Source organism: Myotis yumanensis, unplaced genomic scaffold, assembly GCF_028538775.1.
Source record: "Myotis yumanensis isolate MYYU_CA2020_CCGP unplaced genomic scaffold, mMyoYum1.0.hap1 SCAF_5, whole genome shotgun sequence".
NCBI classification, from domain to species: domain Eukaryota; kingdom Metazoa; phylum Chordata; class Mammalia; order Chiroptera; family Vespertilionidae; genus Myotis; species Myotis yumanensis.
This window is the reverse complement of record NW_027223756.1, coordinates 99413106-99439539: the sequence shown is the minus strand read 5'-3', so window position 1 is coordinate 99439539 and position 26434 is coordinate 99413106. Positions and strand designations below refer to the sequence as shown.

General features: G+C 43.1%; 1 protein-coding gene across 1 annotated transcript in view; it reads left to right on the top strand.

Moving 5' to 3' along the window:
- The window catches only part of ADAMTS2 (ADAM metallopeptidase with thrombospondin type 1 motif 2), a 285590-nt gene that overhangs the window by 158052 nt on the left and 101104 nt on the right, over positions 1-26434 (top strand). Inside the window, exon 5 of the mRNA XM_070417030.1 lies at positions 2895-2978. Within this exon, the coding sequence (XP_070273131.1) occupies positions 2895-2978 (84 nt within the window). The remainder of the gene's footprint in view (positions 1-2894; positions 2979-26434) is intronic.

The window sequence follows — 26434 nt, the reverse complement described above, 5'->3', positions numbered from 1 at the left end:
TTTTGATAATGTAAATAGACGTGTTTAAAAACAAAATAAAAGGGGGATATGTGGGGCACAGCTACAGTGTTTTGGACAGGTTCAAGTCTTAGACTGATGAGAAGACACAGTCCTCTCATGGCCACATGCAAGTCCCAGTTTGGAGGGCAGAGCCCTCCCAGCACAATTATAGCCAACAGCTATAGTTGTAAGCTTGAACCTATGGTCTGAACATGTGGCCCCATGTGCCTAAGTGATACAGTTCAGGTGCATGTAGTTGAGTAGGATCGAAACCCATGAGAATGTTGTAAACATCTTGATCACACCCTTACATTGCTTCATGGCATCTGCTATAAAATAAAAATACGGCTGTGGGTGTTGGCGCTGTCTCTCCATCCAGGGGCAGTGTCCCATCGAGACCCAGCTTTCATTCTCTTGTCTGTCATTTCTAAGTCCTTCACCATCCCCTCTTAGGGTCACTAAACGAGGCTGAGCTGGCATGGCACATAAGGTGCCCTGGGGCTGAGTATGCCATGGCTGTGCTGGCTTGCCACACATGGGTACTTGCTGAGGAGCAGATCAGACCTGGGGAGGCCCTTCTGAGAGAAAGTGACCAGAGGTTGGGCTGCCAGGAGGAAAGGGTTTGCTCAGCCAGCAAAAGAGGTGGCAGTGAGGAGGCATTTCAGGAATAATATTGAGAGTGTGTGGGGTGGGGCCAAGGGGAAGGAAGGCTCTGTCAGCTCTGAACCTGGGATAACCTGACCAGCATTTCCAGAAGGTTATACTCGCTGTGCTGTGGGGAGTGGGATCCCCTCACCTTCTTGTGCCATCTGGTGAAGCCCATTGGCACCTGCTTGGAATAATGTTTTTAAATGCAAAAAACAAAATGTGAGTAAACCAGTGATAAAATACAAAGGAAGCCAATGATATGAGCCACTGGTATCAAAACAGAGCACAAAAAGTGGTGGTAGTGGTGGGAATCAGGCTCTTCCCCAGATCGCAAGAAAAGCATTGCAAGGATCCATGCACAGGTGATTTCGGTGTGGCTGGGTTTATTTGTGATGAAAATCAAAGGAGTGCCCCTCCAGGTGTTAATGTAAGAAACATGCAAACGTGTGAAGAATTTTTGTGAGTTTATTTGAGCCATACTGTCGACAATTGCTGGGAAACAGAATCTTGATGGATTAAGATAATGCTCCAGAGAATGGCAGTTTTGCACCTTGGTCTATACGGTACAATCAAAAGAGGAGACATAAGTGGGTTAAATGAAATTCATTGGTGATAGATTAGGGAGGTGGGAGAAAACAAAGTGGGAAAACCTCTGGAATTGGATAAAAAGTAAAATTATAGACACATACTTTTTCACTTAGGTGGGTGCAGGGTAGTTAACAGTCAACAGTTAACTCAGTGACAATGAGGGAATTTGTGATCTTTGCAGCATGGTGCCTGTGCTTTGAAGGGTCTGGAAAAAGGAAAATTACTTTGACATTCCAAGGATATGTTATCATAGATGCAAAAGTCAATAGGCAGGCTCGGTTAAGGTAAAGATTGACCTTTGTCAGGGAAGATACCAGCCTAAGACATGACTACTCATCATAAACTGTTTTTAGTTAAAGTTTTAATTTCAGATCATCCTTTGTGGTTACTTTAGGTCTCTGAGTTTGCAAGGCTGCCACGCAGGCCTTCCCTGAGCTAGTCAAGTTAGCATGTGGCCCCATTTCATCCACTGGATATTCAATATCCCATTCTCCTCCACTCCCCCATGGAAAAGTCCAATCTTGTCTTCAGCAAGACAAAGTCCAGTGTCCAGAGTTTCTGCTTCAGATTCCTCTGGAGCCTGTGCAGTCTTCTATGGGTCCCAAGTGACCACTAGATCTGCATGGTTGCATGTTCCTGGAGGGAGAGAATGAATGAAAGGGGGGAGTGTGAGTTGTAAAGAGTGAGAGAAAGGGAGGGAGGGAGGGAGATTCTTCACCTGAGATTATGTATTCACAGAACCAGGAGCTTTGTCAAAATAACCAATCAAATTCCCAAGCTTTCACAGACTTCTGATGGGTCTACCCCTAGTCAATGATCCCTTTCCCAGATTAGACTGACAGTCCTCTTGGTCAAGTTCCTCCCCCCACACCTTTTGACTTCTATTGTGAATATCCTTATCTCCTTTTCCTTCCCAGACAATCCAGTACTAATACCAGAAGAGGGAAAGGGGGGTGTTAATCCTTGGGGAGCAATGCTGGGATCCCCTGCAGTGTGTGTGAGGCTGTAGCTTCCTGGCGAAGCAGACAGGCTCAGTGTCCCCTGCTGACTGTTCTTAACAATATCTGACTTACCTTGCTCTCTTCCTTCTTATTACTATTTAGCTAACTATGGCAATAAAGCACCTTTGTAACAGAGTAGTATCTGTTCTTTATCAACATATTAAATAAGACCAGGTGGTGGGTCTACACTGACCCCCTTCCAAATAGTGATGAACACAGAGGACTTTTCATAACCAGCAGCAGCAACTATAGAGTGATTTCTACTGGTGACAGCCCTGGCACTGTCCATGCCTCTGGAGTTTATAGCTTATGGTCACCCTTGAAGGAAAGGCCACATGCAGTTAGAGGCTAGTGCGAATAGAGGGGTCAGTGCCCAAGTTCAGGCTCCAGGAGGAGAATGCCTGTGCTAGCAGGAGGAAGCACTGAGGAGGGGGTGGCCACAATCCAAGTAGGAACAGTGGCTGCAAGGCAGGTGGCACAGAAGGAAGGGCTGGATTCAAAGTTGAGGTGATGCTGGGGTATAAACTGTGGGAAAGAGAAAGGAGTGTGGGGGGTACACATGTTCTGGCCTGGGGGCTGGTGATGTCATTTGCAAAGCCAGGGCTTGTCCTTGGGCCTGAGATTCCTGCTGACGACATCTCCCTGGTTGTCTTTCAGGTCAATGAAATCTACCATGACGAGTCCTTGGGGGCCCACATCAATGTGGTTCTGGTGCGGATAATCCTGCTCAGCTATGGGAAGGTAAGTGAGCACCAAGGCCAGAGCCCCGTGTGCTGGGGGATGGTGGGCTCCCCAGTGAGACATGGGCTTCTGTAAAAGTGTCTGTGTCTGCCCAACAAGTCTGCCTCTCCTGGCTGCCCTGTACTTTCTGTAAGAAACAAGGAGCTTGTGAGCCATCCCATTGTCCTGCTCCCCTTTCACCCTCACCCCTCATTTTCAAATGTAAGTTTTGTTTTTATTCTAATGTGGTGACTGCCATGGAAAAGATGGTTTATTAACCACAGACCCCGCCATTCAGGGTCACACAGGGAAGCACCTGGGTCAGTCAGGAGGCAGATGGAGGGAGGGAAAAACATGGATGAGAGCCTTCACTGGTTTCTGTAGGAAGGAATGGGCGAGTCAGGGTAAGCAGGAGCAGGATTGACTGGTTTGAATAATTTCATCAAGCTGTGCGGTATAGGGCTGTTTCTAGTTGTGTGGTGCCTCACCCTGGGTTGATCAGGGCCAGGGATAGTGGCCCAGAATGTGAGACCCTGAGGAGGAGATGCTTGGGCTGGACCCTGGATTGCTTGCTTGGTTTGCATTTGAGAAGCACACGCCATAGTGAATCCTTGATTATCTCTAGGACATGGCTCACCCTGGGAGGGCAGTTCCACCAGGGTCAGCAAGGCCCTGATATCAGAGCATCAGAAACACAGTTAACACATAACTCATTTTGATGCCTGTCCATATCTTCAACATGTGCCCTCCTCTTCTCATACTGCACACCCTATGCCCCAATAGGGCTGTCCTGCCCTCTCTACCTCCTCTCACTGTAAAACTTGGATCTACTTTTCCCAGCAACGTGCATGGCTCTATGCATGTGTTGTGCATTGGAAGAGAAAGCCCCACCGCAGATAGCTGGGATGGAAGATAAGGAGAGATGTGAGGAAAGAAAGTGCCTGTAGTGCCTGCCAGCTGGGACTGAGCATGAGCCTGCACCAGGCATCTCAAAAAATAAAATTCCACTGCACACAACTTACAAGGTGATCAGTATCAAAATGACAATGAAGGGCTCATTTGGTGCAGTGAATTCCAGAAATAGGGCACTTGAACCCACCCTCCTTACCCTGGGAAGCATGTTTTCTCTAAAATGAGGGAAGTAGACACTGTAAGGACACCAGCCACAGACCCACAGAGAGCATAGAATCTGCCAGAGCATCCATCAAAACAAGGAGATTGGTGAAAACCTACCTGTAGTCTTCTTCCATGCCTTATCAAGACCTTTAACACATTACATTTTAATAAGCATAAAAGTTTCAAGTGATAGAATGAATAAAGTTAAATTAGTAGTTATATAATTTTCCTTTGCCCTACAGAAAGAAGCTGTGCTGTATTTTTGAGGGATCATAGGACACTTTAAAATTACAAAAGTACTTTAGGTCATAAAGAAAATTTTGGCAACTTTTATACAGCAAAAAACTGCCTGCCTCTAGACTCTGACTCAATGCCCCAAAACGAGGAAGAAGAATGGTGCATAAATGGAAGATTCAACTCCTTTGAAAATCAAAACAGCCCTTAGGAAGAAGAATGAGAGTTTTTGGAGAAAGAAGAACCATGCACTACAGATCACAGGCAGCTGCATAGGTGCTTTCCAAGATGAGCAGGAGAGAAGGAATGCAAGGTAAGTTTGAACACATGTGAACAACCCAAACCACAACCTAAAGAAAGCAAAACCAAAGACATCATTCAGAAAAAGCAGGTGTCAATAAATTAGAAAATAGAAAGAAATTATAGAATCAATCAAGAAGAAAGCCTTGTGGATCACTCGATCTGGGATAAGCCAGCTGCCATGCTGTGAGGACCATTAAGCAGCTCTATGGGGAGGTCCATAATCAAGGAACCACAGCCTCCTTCCAGTAGCTAGGTAAGGAAGCAATCTTGGAGGTGGATATTCTAGCCCCAATCAGGCCTTCAGATGACTAAAGCCTGAGCTGATATCTGGACTGCAATCTCATGAAACTGAACAAGAATCAGCTGAGCTTCTCCTGAACTCCTGACCCAAAGAAACTATGGAGAAAATGGCGGCGGAATAGACAGATGTCTCCCGAGCCTTGTCCCAGAACAGATAGAATGAGCAGCTGAAACGAGTAACATCCACCCTGAATTGGTGAAGGAGACTCAGCTGGTGAGACAATTTGCAATCAGGAAGGGCAGAGGACCCCTGGAGAAAGTCCAGGGCACTGCAACCACGTGAGCAGCCCACTCCTGTCCAAGGAGCAGCAGCCCCGCGAGCAGCCCACCCGGTCTGAGGAGCAACAGCCACATGCAGGCAGCCCCCATCCAAGGAGCAGCAGCCACGTGAGCAGTCCAACCCCATCCGAGGAGCAGCAGCCACATGAGCAGCCCACCCCTGTCTGAGAAGCAGCACCTGCGCACAGCCCAATCCCATCCGAGGAGCAGCAGCCTTGTGATCAGTGCACCCCAATCCGAGGAGCAGCAGCTGTGCGAGAAGCCACCCCCCACAGCCAGAGGAGCCACCACTGCTGCGAACAGCACCCAACAGAGGATCCACTGCCAAATGAGGAGCAGCTGCTGAAGTGACCACCCGAGTAGCAACCGCACCCCGAGGAGCCACTGCCACCCAAGGAGCATCCCCTGCATGACTCAACATCTAGATTCCTCAGTGAAACAAAAAATAGGTAGACAACAAAACCCCCAAAGAAAATAAAAGGAGCAATTGCCAGAAAAGCAGCTAAGTGAAACAGAGGCATGCAATATGTCAGGAAACAATTCAGAATAAGGGTCATACAGTTCATAAAGCAGATGGATGAAAAAATCAACAACTTATGTAAGAATCAAGAAGAAATGAGGAATGATATAGCTGCAATAAAAAACACTGTGGAAAGTTTCAACAGTAGACTAGAAGAAGCGGAGGACTGAATTAGCGAATTAGAAGACAGGGAAGCAAAACACACCCAAACTGGACCGTAATTGGAGAAAAAAATTAAAAGACAGGAGGAGAGCCTAAGTGAGCTATGGGACAACATGAAACAAAGCAACATACAAATAATAGGGGTGCCAGAACAACAGGAAGAGGAAAAAGGGTTAGAAAACCTATTTGAAAAAATAATGTCAGAAAACTTCCCTGATGTGGGGAAGAAAAAAGTCACACAAGCACAGAGAGTCTCAAACAAGATGAACCCGAAAAGACCCACACCAAGACACATCATAATTACATTGGCAAATATTCAGGACAAAACGAGAATCTTAAAGGCTACGAGAGAGACAGAAAGTTATGTACAAGGGATCTTCCATTAGATTAGCAAATGATTTCTCAACAGAAACACATCAGGCCAGAAAAGAATGGAAGGAAATTTACAAAGTGATGCAAACAAGGCACTGAATCCAAGAATACTCTGTCTAGCAAGGCTATCATTCAGAATTGAAGAGGAAATAAGGAGCTTCACAGACAAAAAAAGGCTAAGGGAGTTTATCACTATCAAGCCAGCATTGCAAGAAATGCTAAGAGACTGGTGTAAAAAGAAGAAATGAAAAGGTAAGAAGGAACAAAGGCACAAAAAATGAAAATGGCTACAAACAAGTACCTATCCTATATAATAAAGAGGTAATATGCAAATTAACCCTCACGCCCTCACAAGATGGGTGCCTATGACCAGACTGTCAGGGGGATTAGTGAGAGACAACCAAATGACTGAACAAGCAGGCTGCATGGGGAAACCAGGCCGGCAGGGGGGTTAGTGAGGGATGACCAAACGACTGAACAAGCAGCTCAATGGGGTGACCAGGCCAGCGAGGGGGCCATGAAGGGAGACCAGGCCAGCAGGGGAGGCAGTTGGGAGTGACCAGGCCAGTGGGGGGGGGGGGAGTTGGAGGCCACCAGGCTAGCAGGGATGGGGCAGTTGGGGGCAAATTGGCTGGCAGCAGGGTGGCAGTTAGGGGCATTCAGGCAGGCATGCAGAGGCAGTGAGGGACAACCAGGCAGGCAGGCAGGTAAGCGATTAGGAGGCAGCAGTCCAGAATTGTGAGTGGTCCTGGGGATGGGGCCTAAAACAGTAGTCAGACATCCCCCAAGGGGTCCCAGTTTGAAGAGGATGCAGGCTGAGCTGAGGGTACCGCCCTGCCCCCGTGCACGAATTTCGTGAACCGGGACTCTAATAAATAATAACTTTAAACATAAATGGACTAAATGCTCCAATCAAAAGATATCAAGTGGCTGAATGGATGAAAAACATGACCCATATATATGCTGTCTATAAGAGACCCACCTCAGAACAAGGGATTCACACAGACTGAAAGTGAAAGGATGGAAAAATATCTTTCAGACAAATGGAAATGAAAAAAAGCTGGAGTAGCAATATTTAAATCTGACAAAATAGACCTCAAAATGAAGGCCATAGCAAGAGATAAGGAAAGCCACTTCATAATACTAAAGGGATCGATACAACAAAAGGATATAACACTGATAAACATATATGCACCCAATGCTGGAGCACCCAAATACATAAAAAAAAAAACTCCTGGAAGATATCAAGGGAGATATTGACAACAATAAAATCATAGTAGGGGACTTTAATACACCACTGACATCACTGGATAAATCCTCTAGACAAAAAAATTAGGAAAGAAACAGCAATCCTAAATGACTCACTAGATCAGATGGACTTAATTGACATCTTCAGAACATTTCACCCCAAAGCCATGGAATATACATTCTTCTCAAGTGCACATGAGACATTTTCAAAAATAGACCACATATTGGGTCACAAGCAAAGTCTCCCCAAATTCAAGAAGATTGAAATCATATCAAGCATCTTCTCAGACCACAATGGCATAATATTAGAAATAAACTATAATAAAAACAATCCAAAAAATTCAAACACTTGGAAGCTGAATAGCATGCTATTAAACAATGATTGGGTTACCAAAGAGATCAAAAAGAAATTAAAAACATCCTGGAAAATAATGACAATAAAAACACAACAATCCAAAATCTATGGGACACAATGAAAGCAGTCCTGAGAGGGAAGTTTATAGCTCTACAGGCCTACCTAAAAAAACAAACAAAAAAAACAAACAAAACAACAAAAAAAAAAAAACAAGAAAAAATGGTAGTAAACCATCTAACTCTACAACTTAAAGAATTAGAAAGAGCTGAAACCGGTTTGGCTCAGTGGATAGAGTGTCGGCCTGTGGACTGAAAGGTCCCAGGTTTGATTCTGGTTAAGGGCATGTACCTGGGTTGCGGACACATCCCCAGTGGGAGATGTGCAGGAGGCAGCTGATCGATGTTTCTCTCTCATCGATGTTTCTAACTCTCTATCCCTCTCCCTTCCTCTCTGTAAGAAATCAATAAAATATATTTTAAAAAAAAATAGAAAGAGAGCAACAAGAAAAGCCCAGAGTGAGCAGAAGGAAAGAGATAATAAAGATCAGAGCAGAAATGAATGACATAGAGACAAAAAAAAATAATAATACAAAAGATCAATGAAACCAAGAGCTGGTTCTTTGAAAGGATAAACAAGATTGATGAACCTTTAGCCAGGCTCACCAAGAAGCAAAGAGAGAGGACCCAAATAAACAAAATTAGAAATTAAAGAGGCAAAATAACAACAGACCCCACAGAAATACAAAGGATTGTTAAAAATAAAATACTATGAACAACTCTATTCCAACAAACTAGACAACCTGGAGGAAATGGACATATTCCTAGAAAAATACAACATTCCAAAACTCAATCAGGAAGAATCTAAAAATCTCAATAGTCCAATAACTATGGAAGAAATTGAAGCAGTCATCAAAAAGCTTCCAGCAAACAAAAGCCTGGGGCCAGATGGCTTCACAGGGGAGTTTTACCAAACATTCAAGGAAGAACTAAAACCTATCCTCCTCAGACTATTCCAAAAAATTCAAGAGGAAGGAACACTTCCAAGCTCATTCTATGAAGCCAGCATCACCCTAATACCAAAACCAAATAAAGACAACACAATGAAAGAGAATTACAGGCCAGTATCCCTCATGAACATAGATGCCAAAATCCTCAACAAAATCTTAGCAAATTGGATCCAGCAGTACATCAGAAAGATCATACACCATGATCAAGTAGGATTTATCCCGGAGATGCAAGGATGGTATAATATCCGCATCACATAAACAAATTGAGAGATAAAAATCAGTGTCATATCAATTGATGCATAAAAAACATTTGACAAAATCCAATACCCTTTCTTGATAAAAACTCTCAGCAAGGTGGGAATAGAAGTATCATACCTCAACATAATAAAAGCTATATATGACAAACCCACAGCCAACCTCATACTCAATGGGCAAAAACTAAAACCATTTCCCCTAAGAACCGGAACAAGACAAGGATGCTGGCTCTCACCACTCCTGTTCAATATAGTACTGGAAATTCTAGCCATTGCGATTAGACAAGAAGAAGAAATAAAAGGCATCCAAATTGGAAAAGAAGTAAAACTGTCCTTATTCACCCTAACCGATTTGGCTCAGTGGATAGAGCGTCGGCCTGCAGACTGAAGGGTCCTGGGTTCGATTCCAGTCAAGGGCATGTACCTTGGTTTCGGGCACATCCCCAGTAGGGGGTGTGTAGGAGCTAGCTGATTGATGTTTCTCTCTCATTGATGTTTCTAACTATCCCTGTCCCGTCCTCTCTGTAAAAAAATCAATAAATATAAAAAAACTGTCCTTATTCATAGATGACATGATACTGTACATAGAAAATCTTAAAGACTCCATCAAAAAACTACTAGACTTAATAAATGAATTGAGCAATGTAGCAGGATCCAAAATTAACACCAAGAAATCTATGTCATTTCTATACACCAATAGTAAACTTACAGAAAGAGAGACTAAAAAGCAATCCCATTTACCATTGCACCAAAAAAATTAAGATACCTAGGAATAAACTTAACTAAGGAGATAAAAGACCTATACACGGAAAACTACAGGACACTGAAAAAAGAGATAGAGGAAGACATAAACAGATGGAAAAACATACCGTGTTCATGGATTGGTAGAATCAACATCATTGAAATGTCCATACTAGCCCTAACCGGTTTGGCTCAGTGGAGTTCTGGGTTCGATTCCAGTCAGGGGCAGGGACTTTGGTTGCGGGCACATTCCCAATAAGGGGTGTGCAGGAGGCAGCTGATCAATATTTCTCTCTCATCAATATTTCTAACTATTCCTCTCCCTTCCTCTCTGTAAAAAAAATCAATACAATATATTTTTTAAAGTAAAATAAATAAGTAAATAAATAAATAAATAAAATGTCCATACTACCCAAAGCAATCTACAGATTCAATGCACTCCCCATTAAAATACCAATGGCATATTTCACAGACCTAGAATGAACTTTCCAAAAATTCATCTGGAATAAAAAAGACCCCAAATAGCTGCAGCAATCCTGAGAAAGAAGAACAACGTAGGTGGGATCTCAATACCAGATATCAAGCTGTATTACAAAGCCACTGTTCTCAAAACAGCCTGGTACTGGCACAAGAACAGACATATCGATCAATGGAATAGAATAAAGAACCCAGAAATCGACCCAAACCACTATGCTCAATTAATATTTGATAAAGGAGGCAAGAGCATACAAGAAAATCAAGACAGTCTCTTCAATAAATGGTATTGGAAAAATTGGACAGATACATGCAAAAAAAATGAAACTAGAACGCCAGCTTACACCATACACAAAAATAAACTCAAAATGGATAAAAGATTTAAACTTAAGATGGGAAATCATAAAAATACTAGAGGAATCCACAGGCAGCAAAATCTCAGACATATGCCAAAGCAATTTCTTCACCTATACTGCTCCTAGGGCAATGGAAACTAAAGAGAAAATAAACAAATGGGACTACATCAAAACAAAAAGCTTTTGTACTACAAAGGAAACTATCAACAAAACAATAAGAAAGCCCACTGCATAGGAGAACATATTTGCCAATGTTATCACCAATAAGGGTTTACTCTCCAACATTTATAGGAAACTCATACAACTTAACATAAGGAACATAAACAACCCAATGAAAAAATGGGCAACAGACCTAAATAGATACTTTTCAAGAGAAGACAGAAGGAAGGCCAAGAGACATATGAAAACATGCTCAAAGTCACTATCTGAGAGATGCAAATCAAAACGACAGTGTGGTACCATCTCACACCTGTCAGAATGGCTATCATCAACAAATCAACAAACGACAAGTGCTGGTGAGGATGCGGAGAAAAGGGAATCCTCGTGTACTGCTGGTGGGAATCCAGAATGGTGCAGCCACTGTGGAGAACAGTATGGAGTTTCCTCAAAAAACTAAAAATGGAACTCCCATTTGACGCAGTGATCCCACTTCTAGGAATATATCCCAAGAAAACAGAAACACCAATCAGAAAGGATATATGCACCCCTATGTTCATAGCAGCACAATTTACAATAGCTAAGATTTGGAAACAGCCTAAGTGCCCATCAGCAGATGAATGGATTAAAAAACTGTGGTACATCTACACAATGAAATACTACGCTGCGATAAAAAAGAAGGAATTCTTACCATTTTCAACAGCACGGATGGAACTGGAGAGCATTATACTAAGTGAAATAAGCCAGCCAGAGAAAGATAAATATCACATGATCTCATTTATAGAATATAATGAACAACATAAACTGATGAAGAAAAACAGATCCAGAGTCAGAGAAGCAATGATCAGACCATCAAACCTCAGAGGGAAGGTAGGGAATGGTGGGGGTAAGGGAGAGAGATCAACCAAAGGACTTATAGGCATGCATATAAGCCTAACCAATGGGCATAGACAACAGGGGAGTGAGGGCATGAGTGTGGGATGGGGGGACAATGGGGGGATAAGGACACATTTGGAATACCTTAATCAATAAAGAAATTTTTTAAAAAAAAACATAAAAGAAAATGCAATAATAATAATAATAATAATGCCCAGTTAGTAGGCTGTGAGGTTTGTATGTTACTGAAAAAAAATAGAGACTTGTAAAAAGCAAACCTCTAGCATATTTAATCTAGAAACAAAAGAGAGGAAGCCAAGCTAAGTGGGTGTGTTATCATGTAACCTGCACCTGGGTGCTTTTGTGGGCAGAAGAGGAAGCACAGGAGCTATGGGCACGGGCAGCTCTAGGAGAGCTCCACCTGGCTCTTCTCCCACCTGGTCACTATGAAGCCCATTAGGGACTAGTTGGGGACGTTGTGCACACCTTCCTTCACCAGTTGACTGGCCAGGAGAGCTGCTACAGGTACTCAGCCTGGTATTAAGGCCGGTGGCCGTGTACTCTAGACACACAGATTCAGGGAAGGGAAGCCTGGGGAGGCCCATGCCTGGCAATCCAGTCCAGCCTCTATTCACAGGCAGGGGTCTTTGGAATGTCCTTCCCTTGTCCCTTGTGGAGTAGCCATCAACATGTTCCCTCTTCCCCTGATTCCTTCCTCTCCCCAGGTCTGGTCCTTCCATCCCTTCCAGCCCCATCCTGGGGCCCCTCCCCACAACCCTCCTGTGTCTGAGGAATTCTCAGGCTTTTAGAATGAGGGATGGGCACAGTTCTATCCCCTCCCTATCTCTTTCTACCACTGGAGACAAAAAATGGGAAACTTGGGGTCCTGGGAGTAGAAAGGGGAGAAGAAGCATTCATTGGTGTGGGCACTGGTGGCAGACAGTGTTTCCCAGGTTGCTCCCATATTGATGTAAGAGAGAACCTGGGAATTGCACAAGGCTCCTTGCTTACCGTACTGGCATTGTGTTGGCTCTTACTCGGCTTGAAAGTGTCTGAGTCCTTCACAGTATTGGTCACTCAGCTGAACAAAGCCTCGCTATTTTAACATCTCCCTTCTGGTAGCCATCCCTTTGGTCTCTGTATGAGCCTCTTTTTGTTTGGTTTGGCTTTTTGTTGTTTTTTATATTCCATATAAATGAAACCATACAGTGTCTTTCTCTGTCTGATTTATCTCACTTAGTATAATATGGTGAGGATGTGGAGAAAAGGGAGTCCCTGTGCACTGTTGTGGGACTGAAGGCTGGTGCAGCCACTGTGGAAAACAGAAGGGAAATTCCTCAAAAAACTAAAAATAGAATTACCATATGACCCAGCAATCCCACTTCTGCATATTTATCTGGGGGCGGGGGAGACAAAAACCACTAATTTGTAAAAATATATGCACCCTGATTTGCATTTCTCCTGTGTTCAGAACTGGTAGGTGGAGGGCTGTGGCTTAGGAGAGTATGGGCACCATTGAAAGGAGGACTATGGTGGCCTGTGCTGGGACCATGGCCACAGGGATGGAGAAAGGAGGGCAGACAAAAGAGAACTTCGGGGGCAAAAATCAGAAAAGTGTGGGTGGTAAGTGGATGAAAGTGGAGAGGCACTGAGTCTCTGCCTTGGGCCACCAAGTAGATGGTGATGTGGACCATGAGAAACAGGGTGTGGGGAAGAAGGCAATGAGTTCAGCTGGAAATGGTTGGATGCCATCCCAGGCGGGATGGCTAGGAGAGGCTGACATAGGGGTCTGCAGCCCTGTGTCAGAGGCGAGCGCTGTTTTCGAAGGCATTGGAGTACTGTAAGGGAGGCATGCCAAGTGCGGGGAGTCTGAGAAAGCCCTGGACACAGAAGGCACAGGCAGAGCAAATCAGTGCTTAATAGGAGCTAAGAAGGTATCTCTTGATTTTTTAAAAATCTGAAAACTAGTCACTATGAAGCCCTTTAGGGACTAGTTGGGGACTTTGTGCACAGATGGTAACAGATGGTAACATGACAACCAAAATATTTAAAGGTAGAAAAAGGATCAAATGTCTCTAAAAATGTTCTGCATAGCTCATTCTTAGATGTTCATAGATATTAACACAGGAAATAGAGGGGTTCCATGATCAATTGCTTACGTCTGAAAAATGTTTGCAAAACAAAGTAAAACAGGTATTCCTGACAGCAAAATTTCTCAGAGACTTCACTGTGGAAATGTGCACGGTGAAGCTCCAAGAGCTGGATCAGCACGCAGTTTCTCAAACCTATTTCTCAACAGAACCCTTTTTCTCATATAATCAGCTTTCTACATAACTTGCTTTGGGAAATGCTGCCCTTGAGGCAGTCACAATAAAATTGGCAGCAATAAAAAGACACATAACTTCGTTACTAATGTTCTGGAAATTCTAGACAATGTCAAATGACATGAAACCAATGTTGGAAAAGAGCAGATAAAATTACAATTATTTGCTGATAATTATGTGCCTGGAAAACCCGAAGGAATCCATTGTAAAGTTTTTAGAGTTAATAAAGGATTTTTGTCGCATGGCCAAATATAAGACAATTATACAAAAATTAGTAATTTCTGTCTGAGCCCACAATGCCCTGGTAGTAGGGGTAATAGGAAAAGAAAAGTTCCCTTTTCCATAGTAACCAAAATATAAAATACCTAGAATTGACCTAATAAGATAGACACAGGGCCCATGGGATGAAAATTGCACATTGTTGATAGGGAAAAAATAAAAGTAAAGGAAGAGACATCTGCTGTTCCTTCCAGGAAGACTGGCAACATAGTAGAGATGTGGATTTTTTCCAGATTAATAATTGGAAATTTGATGAAATAACTCTAAGGTTCACCTAGAAACAGTCAAGAATGGCTGAGAAAGCCTTGAAAGCCAATCAATAAAAAGGGATTTGCTTCAAAAGCTTTGTAAAGTGAAAATATTTAAAAGCATACTGTGAGGGGAGACTAAAGGGGGCATCCTGAGGAACTGATCAGACCATGCAGTGCCCATAAGAGAGGAGCGTTTCCCAGACCGCAGGTCCAAGCAACAGCAGCCCCCTGAGCACCGCAGCCTCCTGATCACCACAGCCTCCTGATCACCACACCCTCTGTCTGTGGAACAGCAACTGTACGTGAAGCCTCCCCCCACCAGCCAGAAGAGCCAACACAGCTGTGAACAACACCCACCAGAGGAGCTGCTGCCAACTGGAAAGCAGCTGCTACCGCAATCATCTGAGCAGCAACCACAACCCAAGGAGCCCCTGCAACCCAGGGAGTAGCCACTGAACATCTCAACATCTACATATGTCAGCGAGATCAAACATGGGTAGGCAAAGAAACCCCCAAAGGAAAGAAAAGGAGGACTCCCCAGAAAAGCAGCTAAGTGAGACAGAGATATGCAACATGACGGAAAAAGAATTCAGAATAAGGTTCCTAGAGTACATGCACCACATGTTCAAGAAGCAAGAAGAAACAGATGAAAAACTCAACTACTTATGCAAGAAGCTAGAAGAAACAGATGAAAAAATCAACAACTTAAGTAAGTCCCAAGAAGAAATGAAGAGTGACATAGCTTCAATAAAAAACTCCATTGAAAGTATCAACAGTAGACTGGGAGAAGCGGAGGACCGAATTAGTGAATTAGAAGACAAGGAAGCAAAACACACTCAAACTGTACGGCAAATGGAGAAAAAAATTAAAAGACAGGAGGAGAGCCTAAGGGAGCTTTGGGACAACATGAAACGAAACAACATACGAATAATAGGGGTGCCAGAACAACAGAAAGATGAACATGGATTAGAAAACCTATTCGAAGAAATAATATCAGAAAACTTCCCTGAGGTGGGGAAGAAAAAAGTCACACAAGCCCAGAGAGTTCCAAACAAGGTGAACCCGAAAAGACCCACACCAAGACACATCATAATTACCATGGCAAATGTTCAGGATAAAGAGAGAATCTTACAGGCTGCAAGAGAGAGACGGAAAGTAACATACAAGGGATCTCCCATTAGATTATCAAATGATTTCTCAACAGAAACACATCAGGCCAGAAAAGAATGGACGGAAATCTACAAAGTGATGCAAAGCAAAGGACTGAATCCAAGAATACTCTATCCAGCAAGGCTATCATTCAAAATTGAAGGGGAAATAAGAAGCTTCACAGACAAAAAAGGGCTAAGGGAGTTTATCACCACCAAGCCAGCCATGCAAGAAATGCTAAAGGGACTGGTCTAAACAGAAGAAATATCAAGCTCAGAAAGAAATCAGCCACATACACACACACAAAAAAAAGAAATGGCTTCAAACAAATACCTTTCAATAATAACTTTAAATGTAAATGGACTAAATGCTCCAACCAAAAGACATCGAGTGGCTGAATGGATAAAAAAACATGACCCATACATCTGCTGTCTACAAGAGACCCACCTCATTAGAAGGGACTCACACAGACTGAAAGTGAAGGGATGGAAAAATATCTTTCACGCAAATGGAAAGGAAAAGAAAGCTGGGGTAGCAATACTTATATCTGACAAAATACATCTCAAAGTGAAGGCCATAACCAGAGATAAGGAAGGCCACTTCATAATACTAAAGGGATCAATACAACAAGAAGATATAACCCTGGTAAACATATATGCACCCAATGCAGGAGCACCCACATACATAAGAAAACTTCTGGAAGATATCAGGGGAGAGATCGACAACAATACAATCATAGTAGGGGACTTTAATACACCACTGACATCACTGGATAAATCCGCTAGACAAAAACTCAGCAAAGAAACAGCAATCCTAAATGACTCACTAGATCAGATGGACTTAATTGACATCTTCAGAACACTTCACCCCACAGCTGCGGAATATACATTCCTCTCAGGTGCTCATGGGACATATTCAAAAATAGACCACATATTGGGTCACAAGCAAAGTCTCCACAAATTCAAGAAGATTGAAATCATAAAAAGCTTCTTCGCAGACCACGATGGCATAATGTTAGAAATAAACTACAATAAAAACAACCCAAAATACTCAAACACTTGGAAGCTGAATAGCATGTTATTAAATATTGATTGGGTTACCGATGACATCAAAGAAGAAATTAAAAACATCCTGGACACTAATGACAATGAAAACACAACAATCCAAAACCTCTGGGACACAATGAAAGCAGTCCTGAGAGGAAAGTTTATAGCTCTACAGGCCTATCTCAAAAAACAAGAAAAAATGGTAGTCAATCATCTAACTCTACAACTCAAAGAATTAGAAAGAGAGCAACAAGAAAACCCCAGAGTGAGCAGAAGGAAGGAGATAATAAAGATTAGAGCAGAAATCAATGAAATAGAGACCAAAAAAACAATACAGAAAATCAATGAAACCAAGAGCTGGTTCTTTGAAAGGATAAACAAGATTGACAAACCCCTAGCCAGGCTCACCAAGAAGCAAAGAGAGAGGTCCCAAATAAACCAAATCAGAAATGATAGAGGCAAAATAACAACAGACCCCACAGAAATACAAATGATTGTTAAACAATACTACGAGCAACTCTACTCCAACAAACTGGACAACCTGGAGGAAATGGACAAATTCCTAGAAAAATACAACATTCCAAAACTCAATCAGGAAGAATCTAAAAACCTCAATAGGCCAATAACTATGGAAGAAATTGAAGCAGTCATCAGAAAGCTTCCAGCAAACAAAAGCCCAGGGCCAGACGGCTTCACAGGGGAGTTCTACCAAACATTCAAGGAAGAACTAAAACCCACCCTCCTCAGACTACTACAAAAAATTCAAGAGGAAGGAACGCTTCCAAGCTCATTCTATGAAGCCAGCATCACCCTAATACCAAAACCAGGTAAAGACATCACAATGAAAGAGAATTACAGGCCAATATCCCTCATGAACATAGATGCCAAAATCCTCAACAAAATCTTAGCAAATCGGATCCAGCAGTACATCAGAAGGATCATACACCATGACCAAGTAGGATTTATCCCAGAGATGCAAGGATGGTACAACATCCGTAAATCAATAAATGTGATACATCACATAAACAAATTGAAAGAAAAAAAACACATGGTCATATCAATTGATGCAGAAAAAGCATTCGACAAAATCCAACACCCATTTTTGATAAAAACTCTCAGAAAGGTGGGAATAGAAGGATCATACCTCAACATAATAAAAGCCATATATGACAGGCCCACAGCCAACATCATACTCAATGGACAAAAACTAACACCATTTCCCCTAAGAACAGGAACAAGACAGGGATGCCCACTCTCACCACTCCTGTTCAACATAGTCCTGGAAGTATTAGCCATTGCAATTGGGCAAGAAGAAGAAATAAAAGGCATCCAAATTGGAAAAGAGGAAGTAAAACTGTCCTTATTTGCAGATGACATGATATTATACATACAAAACCCTAGAGACTCCATCAAAAAGCTACTAGACTTAATACATGAATTTGGCAATGTAGCAGGATACAAAATTAACCCCAAGAAATCTGAGGCATTTCTATACACCAATAGTGAACTTTCAGAAAGGGAGATCAGAAAAACAATCCCATTTACCATCGCACCAAAAAAATTAAGATACCTAGGAATAAACTTAACTAAAGAGGTTAAAGACCTCTACTCAGAAAACTACAGGACGTTGAAAAAAGAGATAGAGGAAGACATAAACAGATGGAAGAACATACCATGTTCTTGGATTGGTAGAATCAACATCATTAAAATGTCCATACTACCCAAAGCAATCTATACATTCAACGCACTTCCCATTAAAATACCAATGGCCTTCTTCACAGATCTAGAACGAACTCTCCAAAAATTCATCTGGAATAAAAAAAGACCCCGAATAGCTGCAACGATCCTGAGAAAGAACAAAGTAGGTGGGATCTCAATGCCAGATATCAAGCTGTATTACAAAGCCACTGTTCTCAAAACTGCCTGGTACTGGCACAAGAACAGGCATATAGATCAGTGGAATAGAATAGAGAGTCCAGAAATTAGCCCGAACCAATATGCTCAATTAATTTTTGACAAAGGAGGCATGAACATACAATGGAGCCAAGATAGTCTCTTCAATAAATGGTGTTGGGAAAATTGGACAGACATATGCAAGAAAATGAAACTAGACCACCAACTTACACCATACACAAGAATAAACTCAAAATGGATAAAGGACTTAAATGTACGACAGGAAACCATAAAAATTCTAGAAGAATACAAAGGCAACAAAATCTCAGACATATGCCAAAACAATTTCTTCACTGATACAGCTCCTAGGGCAGTTGAAACTAAAGAGAAAATGAACAAATGGGACTACATCAAAATAAAAAGCTTCTGCACAGCAAAAGAAACCATCAACAAAACAACAAGAAAACCCACCTCGTGGGAAAACATATTTGCCAACGTCATATCTGATAAGGGCTTAATCTCCAAAATTTATAGGGAACTCATACAACTTAACAAAAAGAAGATAAACAATCCAATCAAAAAATGGGCAAAGGATCTAAATAGACACCTTTCAAAAGAGGACATTCAGAAAGCCAAGAGACATATGAAAACATGCTCAAAGTCACTAATCATCCGAGAGATGCAAATCAAAACAACAATGAGGTACCATCTCACACCTGGCAGAATGGCCATCATCAACAAATCAACAAACGACAAGTGCTGGAGAGGATGTGGAGAAAAAGGAACACTTGTGCACTGCTGGTGGGAATGCAGACTGGTGCAGCCACTATGGAAGGCAGTATGGAGGTTCCTCAAAAAATTGGAAATGGAACTCCCATTTGACCCTGTGATCCCACTTCTAGGAATATATCCCAAGAAACCAGAAACACCAATCAGAAAGGATATATGCACCCAGATGTTCATAGCAGCACAATTCACCATAGCTAAGATCTGGAAACAGCCTAAGTGCCCATCAGTAGATGAATGGATTAGAAAACTGTGGTACATCTACACGATGGAATACTATGCTGCTGTTAAAAAGAAGGAACTCCTACCATTTGCAACATCATGGATGGAACTGGAGAGCATTATGCTAAGTGAAACAAGCCAGTCAATGAAGGAAAAATACCACATGATCTCACTCATTCATGGATAATAAAGACCATTACAAACTTTTGAACAATAATAGATACAGAGGCAGAGCTGCCTCAAACTGATTGTCAAACTGCAGTGGGAAGGCCAGAGAGAGTTGGGGGGCAGGAGGGAGGGGAGTAAGAGATCAACCGAAGGACTTGTATGCATGCATATAAGCATAACTAATGGACATAAGACACTGGGGGGTAAGGGAGGGTAGGGGTTTGTCAAGGGGGGGGGAAGGATACTTATGTAATACCCTTTGTAATACTTTAAGCGAAAAAAAAATAATAATAATAATAATAAAACAAAAAATAAAATATAATACATGTAAAATAATGTATATGTAAATTATTAAACAAACATTCAGTAAGCATGCTTTTTAAAATAAAAGTAAACTTGTATTCACTTTTATATTTTTAGTCTGTACAATAATATAAGAACAGGAAATAAAATGATTGAAAAGGAAGAAAAAGATAAGGATGAAAATCAGTACTGAAGTCTATATTTCATTAATGCCACACAAAAACCTATACCATTATGATTTAAAATATTTAATATTTGGAGATAATGTTATTTAAAGGTCTGGTTCTCTCTTAAATTTATTTTGACACTGGTTATGAGGGCTATTGCCACTGGAATGAAAACATACAGACTATGTAAATTCCGGAAGAAAGGCAAAATGAAAAAAAAAAAAAAAAAAGCATACTGTGAGGGCTTGCCTGGGGTGGGAATGGCTGGGGGAGGAGGGGGGTCAACTGGGGAAAAAGGAGACATATGTAAAACTTTAGACAATAAAAATAAATAAATAAATAAATAAATAAAAGCATGCTGTATTTGGATAAGTATTAACAGATCAATTGAATAAAATATATAGCTCTCAAAACACCCTTCATATAAATAACTTAACATGTGATAAATATAAATAGTATAGTTAAGGCTTATAAATAAATATATCATCAATATAAATTTCACATATAGTGAATTAAATATGTCATATAAATATAGGCTAAGAAAAAACAACAACTATTTAAATCATACAAACCAAGAAAGAAGTATTGGTTATCAAGGGCTTCTTAAGCATAAATACAGTAGAAGGGAATTTTAAAGAGGAGATAGCTATATTTAAGTACTTAAAATATACAACTTCTGTCAAAAAACACAATGGAAAGACAAACCTAAGCAGGAAAAATATTTGCAATATGGTGAAAATATCTTAATATATGAAGAGCTCTTCTAAATTATAGGAAAACATAATTGGCACTGGAAATAAACAGGTAGCAGAAGAAAAAATACAAGTGGCCTAAAAAGGGAAAAATACTTAACTTCACTATTAATCAAGGAAATAAGACAATTGACCATTTGAAAAGTGTTAACTGTATTAAGATTAAGAAGCGGGATTTACTGCTGTTTGGGTGAATGAGACAGTATGCTCTTTGGCCTGAGGATAAATGTGTACACATTTCTAGAAGGAACTGTGACAGTATTTGTCACTGTCCTCCAAGGTCCTTCATGATTTCATTCATTTCTCCACCTCTATCCCAAAGCAGTTATCAGAGCTGTGGATGAAGTTTTAGCACCAAATCAGTGGTCACGTTGATTGATGCTAAAGTATAAACAACTGGGCCCTAGCTGGTTTGGCTCAGTAGATAGAGAGCATCAGCCTGCGGACTGAAGGGTCCCAGGTTCCATTCCAGTCAAGGGCACATGCCCGGGTGATGGGCTTGATCCCCCAGTGGGGGGCGTGCAGGAGACAGCCAATCAATGATTCTCTCTCATCATTGATGTTTCTATCTCTCTCCCTCTCCCTAACTCTCTGAAATTAATAAATATATGTTTTTTAAAAATAAAAATAAAGTATAAACAGTTGGAAATGATCCAGATTGGCCCATGGTGGAGTCTAGTTAGGTCAGTACAGTGTATCTGTGGGAGACTAGGTGACCAGCAGGACCCATTTCAAAGTATGTTGAAGGACACTGGGAAAGGGTTACAGCATATGGCAAGTGAGTTTGTTCATGTTATTGTTGTTTTTTTAAAAAAGGATACAAATTACAGTGTGATCTTAATTTTACATACAAATATATTTATTGAGGGACTGGAATAAAATAAAACAGTAGGAAGTAGGTCATTGATTTTTAATTTATTTATTCTTTATTGACTTTTCTTAATTTATCATGATAAGCATGTTTCTTTTATAACAAAACAGTGTATTTTTAATTATGAAGAATAGTTTAAATTTTTAAAAAACTTTTAAAAATGGTGGAGTTCAAGTAATGCTGTTTAACTGAATGACAGCACCTGAAGAGGGTCTCCAGTGGCAGGCCACCCGGCTCTGTCATGACCAACATTTTATTTCTCACTTGAAGGAGGACACAGAAGGGACTTCATGCTTTCTCCTGGCACCTCATCTCTGTGGAAGTTTGGGAATGGATGGGGAGGGGTTCTTCTGCCCTGAAGGCACCGTCTTACCTTTCCTGTGTCCCGGCCTGAAGACTCTGGCACCTGCATGCATGGGGAACATTTGATCAAAGTGAGGCCGCATCACCCAGGTGTGCAGGCACATCCCTCATAGCCATGGCCATGGTACTGTCCCTATGTGCTCTTCATGGGAAAGGGTTGTGCTTTCTATGGGCCACATTTGTACCCTACCCCAAGTTACCTATAGAGAGTGGGGAGGAGGGGAGTGAGCATGGACCGTTTTGTCAGGGTACAGCCTACTCCCCTGGAGTTGGAGACAGTATGGGGACCTGCACGACCATGGGGCTGCCTGGAGCCCACAGCCAGCAAGGAGGTGGCCAAGGGCACTTGGGCAGTGGGATAGCTTCAGTGAGAGCAGGACCAGTACAGTGAGAAATGAGTGGGCAGAAAGGGACCAACGTCCTCCTCACCTCTCTGTCTTCCCACTGGGAGAGATTTGGAAATCTATGATGGCAAGGAGACTGAAAGGAAAAACGGGCTAGAGGAATGCTTCCAGAGCTAAATCTAGACAGTGCCCACTGCACCCCAGGCAGACCTCTGCTGATTGCCTCGAAGGAATCAGAATAGAAGATGTACCAGACTGTGGATATGCCGGCCCCATGTCATCCCTGGTCTCCTCAACCTGGCCAGAAGGGACATCATGCTGCTGGCCCCTCTGCCAGCCCTGGGGGTCTAGCGGGCTGACTGATCTCTTGTAGCAAAGTTCATTCCCTGCTCTGCCCACCTTCTCCTGGAAGCCTATGGCCCATGTCAGGCCCCATGAGGCCATGGTAGGTCCCTGGGGAAGTCTGACACCCATCAGGCCTCTTTGTCCCAGGAGATTCTAGAATGTTACAGGGCCAGACTGATGCTCTGTTCTCCTTTGCAGAGTCACTGGATTGTGAAGGAGAGGTGAAGTCCTGGGTGTGAGTCAGTTTCCTTAAGGAAGACAGGCTGCAGAAGTGAGAACAGAGGATACTAGAGTTAGGAGGTCTGCAAAAAACCCAGCCTTGACTTTTTATTATTAAATTCCATAAAGCCACTCCATCAAATTGCTAGAAACGTTTCTTATTGTCTGTATGTATTGTTGTGGGCTGTAACAGTTTTTGTCCACCAGCCACAGACTCCACTTTGCACAGCACCCAGGCAAGGCCCTGTGTACAGGTCTCTGAGGGACCTATGTCCTGGGAAGCAGGAGGAGATGTGTCCCAAGCAGCTGCTCCAGGCCCATCCAGACTGATCTTGGGACCTACCTGCTCCCCAGGAGTGGAGCACAAGGCCCTGTGAAGTCACAAGTAAACAAGATCATTTCAGAGTGGGCACCAGGAAGGAAACAGAGCTGGTGAGGGTGACCTGGATGGAGTGGGTCACCCAGGCAGGTGCAGCCCAGCCGGGTTCTGAGGGGCCAGAGGCACAGCAATGGAGATCTGTGAAAATGTTTTCTGTTCAGAGCAGATGCCTCCATCCTGAAAGGGTTTAAACTTTGCAAAGCCAAGGAGACTGTAGCCAGGACCCCGATGAGGAGAGATGCCTGCACTGCATCCTCCCAAGGTCCATGGGGACTATGGGGTGCTGTGAGGCTGAGACCCAGACTTGGAGCAGAAAGTGACCCAGGTGTTCAGACCATCCCATTATTCATTCCAATTCGTAACAGAAACAGACCATCTCTCCCATGCCTATCCCCAGTCCGGTCCCCACTCACCCCACCCACCGGCTCCAGTGGGGATAAAATTGGTAGCACTTTTGTCTAAGACATGTTTGTCTTCCAGCTTATGAGAAGCTTATGAGTTATCTCAAGTTCTTCCTAAAACAACATTTTTCTTCATTTCTTGAAAAAAAAAAAGCAGAAGAAAAACATAAGCTTATTTTATACAATATGCCATCAGCCAGGGAGCAGAACATCCACACTTGAGGGTTGCATAGCAACTGCTTTTCAATTGATTTTTTGAGAAGTCACCAAAGTACTGAACTGTTCTCACTTTAAATATTTCCTAGGATGATGAAAATCAAAGCAAATGGGAACTAGAGACTTGGGGACAATCAGAGAACAACAGGTTTCCTGCCATGAAAGACCAGGTCAAGACGAACACTCGTAGGAAATTTTCAGCATTGGAGAGGAAAGGTCGAATAAATTCTTTCTGAGTCTCTTGGTGGAAGGCAAGAGAACAGAGTTCTGGGGGTGAGGTCTCAGCATGCCCAGAGCCACAGTGTCCAAGGGCTCAGTGCCACTGTCCTCGTACTGTGTGTCCTGACCACCACCCGCCTGCTCTGGACCTCCGCTTCTTTACCTGTGTGAGGGGCAGTGTAGGATTTCAGAGCAACCCCGGGATAGCCCTCTATTCTCCCCAGAGTCTGGGCCCAACCCCCAACCTGCTGGTGGCCAGCCCCTGGTCATGCCAGCCCCCTGGTGAGCTGGACCTGCCAGGGTGCAGAGAAGGATGAGGGCATGTTGCACTGGACCCTACTCTGGGAGGCCAGCTGTGGCTAAGCCTGGGAAGGGTCTTGCTGAGACCCCTGTGCTTGGCTGTCTCTGGCAATAGGCTCCCAGCCTTGGGGAAGAAGGATTTCTAAAACATGCCCTAATGACATGGAGTCCCAGCAGAGAAATGAGGAGCTCACCTTCTAGTGTCACTTGATATCTGAGCTCCCAGAGGCTGGAGCTGCAGGGAGAAGACCCCCAGCCTCAGGGGAGCCCACGCTGCCCCGGCAGGGTTGCAATGTGAATTCTGCCCATGTTGATCCTTCAGCAAGTTATCTACCACCACTGAGCCTTAGTGTCCCCAGTAAGATGAGCACATACTAGCAACTACAGCAGCAAGGAGGAGGTTCATGTGAGTTGCTGTCTGCAGTGCCCCCTTGGGGGAAGGCCCTGTCTGTCACCCCTTAGGTGACTTCATTTCCCAAAACAGCAGCTCTATGGGATAGTCACACCATCAGGCCCACCTGACAGTGAGGACTCTGGCACCAAGAGGCAGAGTGACCTGCCAGAGTCACCCATTAGCAAGCCACTTTGCTCTGGGAAGGAGGGGCCAGACACGGTTACTCCAAAGGCTGGGGAGAATGAACTCCAGGCTGCTTGTGCCTTGTTCCCCTCAAGAGTTCCTGCATGCTGGTGGTCCCCACGGAAGGCAGTTTTGCTACCCCCCAAAGGGGATGCTAATGGAATCTGATAGGTAGAGACTGGAATGCTGTTTCACACCCTAGAGTACACAGGATAGTCCCCCCCAACAGAGAAGTCCTGGCCCAGCTGTCAGCAGAGCAGAGGTGGGGTAGCCTCTGCTTTCCTGAACTCAGTGAGCCCTACCTCTTACCAGGCCTGGGCTCTGTGCAAGCTGTCTCATTTCCTGTGTGTTTTAGAGGGTAGGGCCAGAGCAGTTGAAAGGCTTTGGAAGACTGAAGCCAACCCTCTAGGGCAGCGGTTCTCAACCTGTGGGTCACGACCTCTTTGGCAGTCGAACGACCCTTTCACAGGGGTCGCCTAAGACCATCCTGCAGATCAGATATTTACATTACGATTCATAACAGTAGTAACATTACAGTTATGTAGTAGCAACGAAAATAATTTTATGGTTGGGTCATAACATGAGGAACTGTATTTAAAGGGCCAGAAGGTTGAGAACCACTGCTCTAGGGCATGAGCCTCCAGAGCTTCAGGCGACCCCTTTGGGTACACTGGCTCCTCCAGGGACTGGAATCATACCTCCATCTTTATCATCATTTTTTCATGACAGTGACAGGACAAGGAATATTTGTAGGCATTGATGGTTATGGTCAGAAGCCACTATACTCCTGCCTCTGCACTGGGTTGTACCCATTTTTCAGATGGTAAGCTCGGGACAGTGAGGTAACTTGTCTAAGAACATGAAGCAGATAAAGGATGAGCAAGTCTCACATCCCAGTGCTCTCATGCTACCCAGATGAGCCCCCACCTGTCACCTGCAGGTGCCCTGGTGAACTGGTGAACGGGCTTAGGGACTCTTAGGCAGAGCTATCCCTGGCCTGGAGCAGGTGGGGGCGGAGACTGCAGGTTTGTCTCCATCTCCTGGACTGAAGGAGGGAAGAGCTTAAATAACTCAGCTCAGTCTGGAGCAAACAATGGAAATGTCAGAGTGCAGTGATTGCAACAGAGCATTTAGGGCAAGTCTCAATTGAC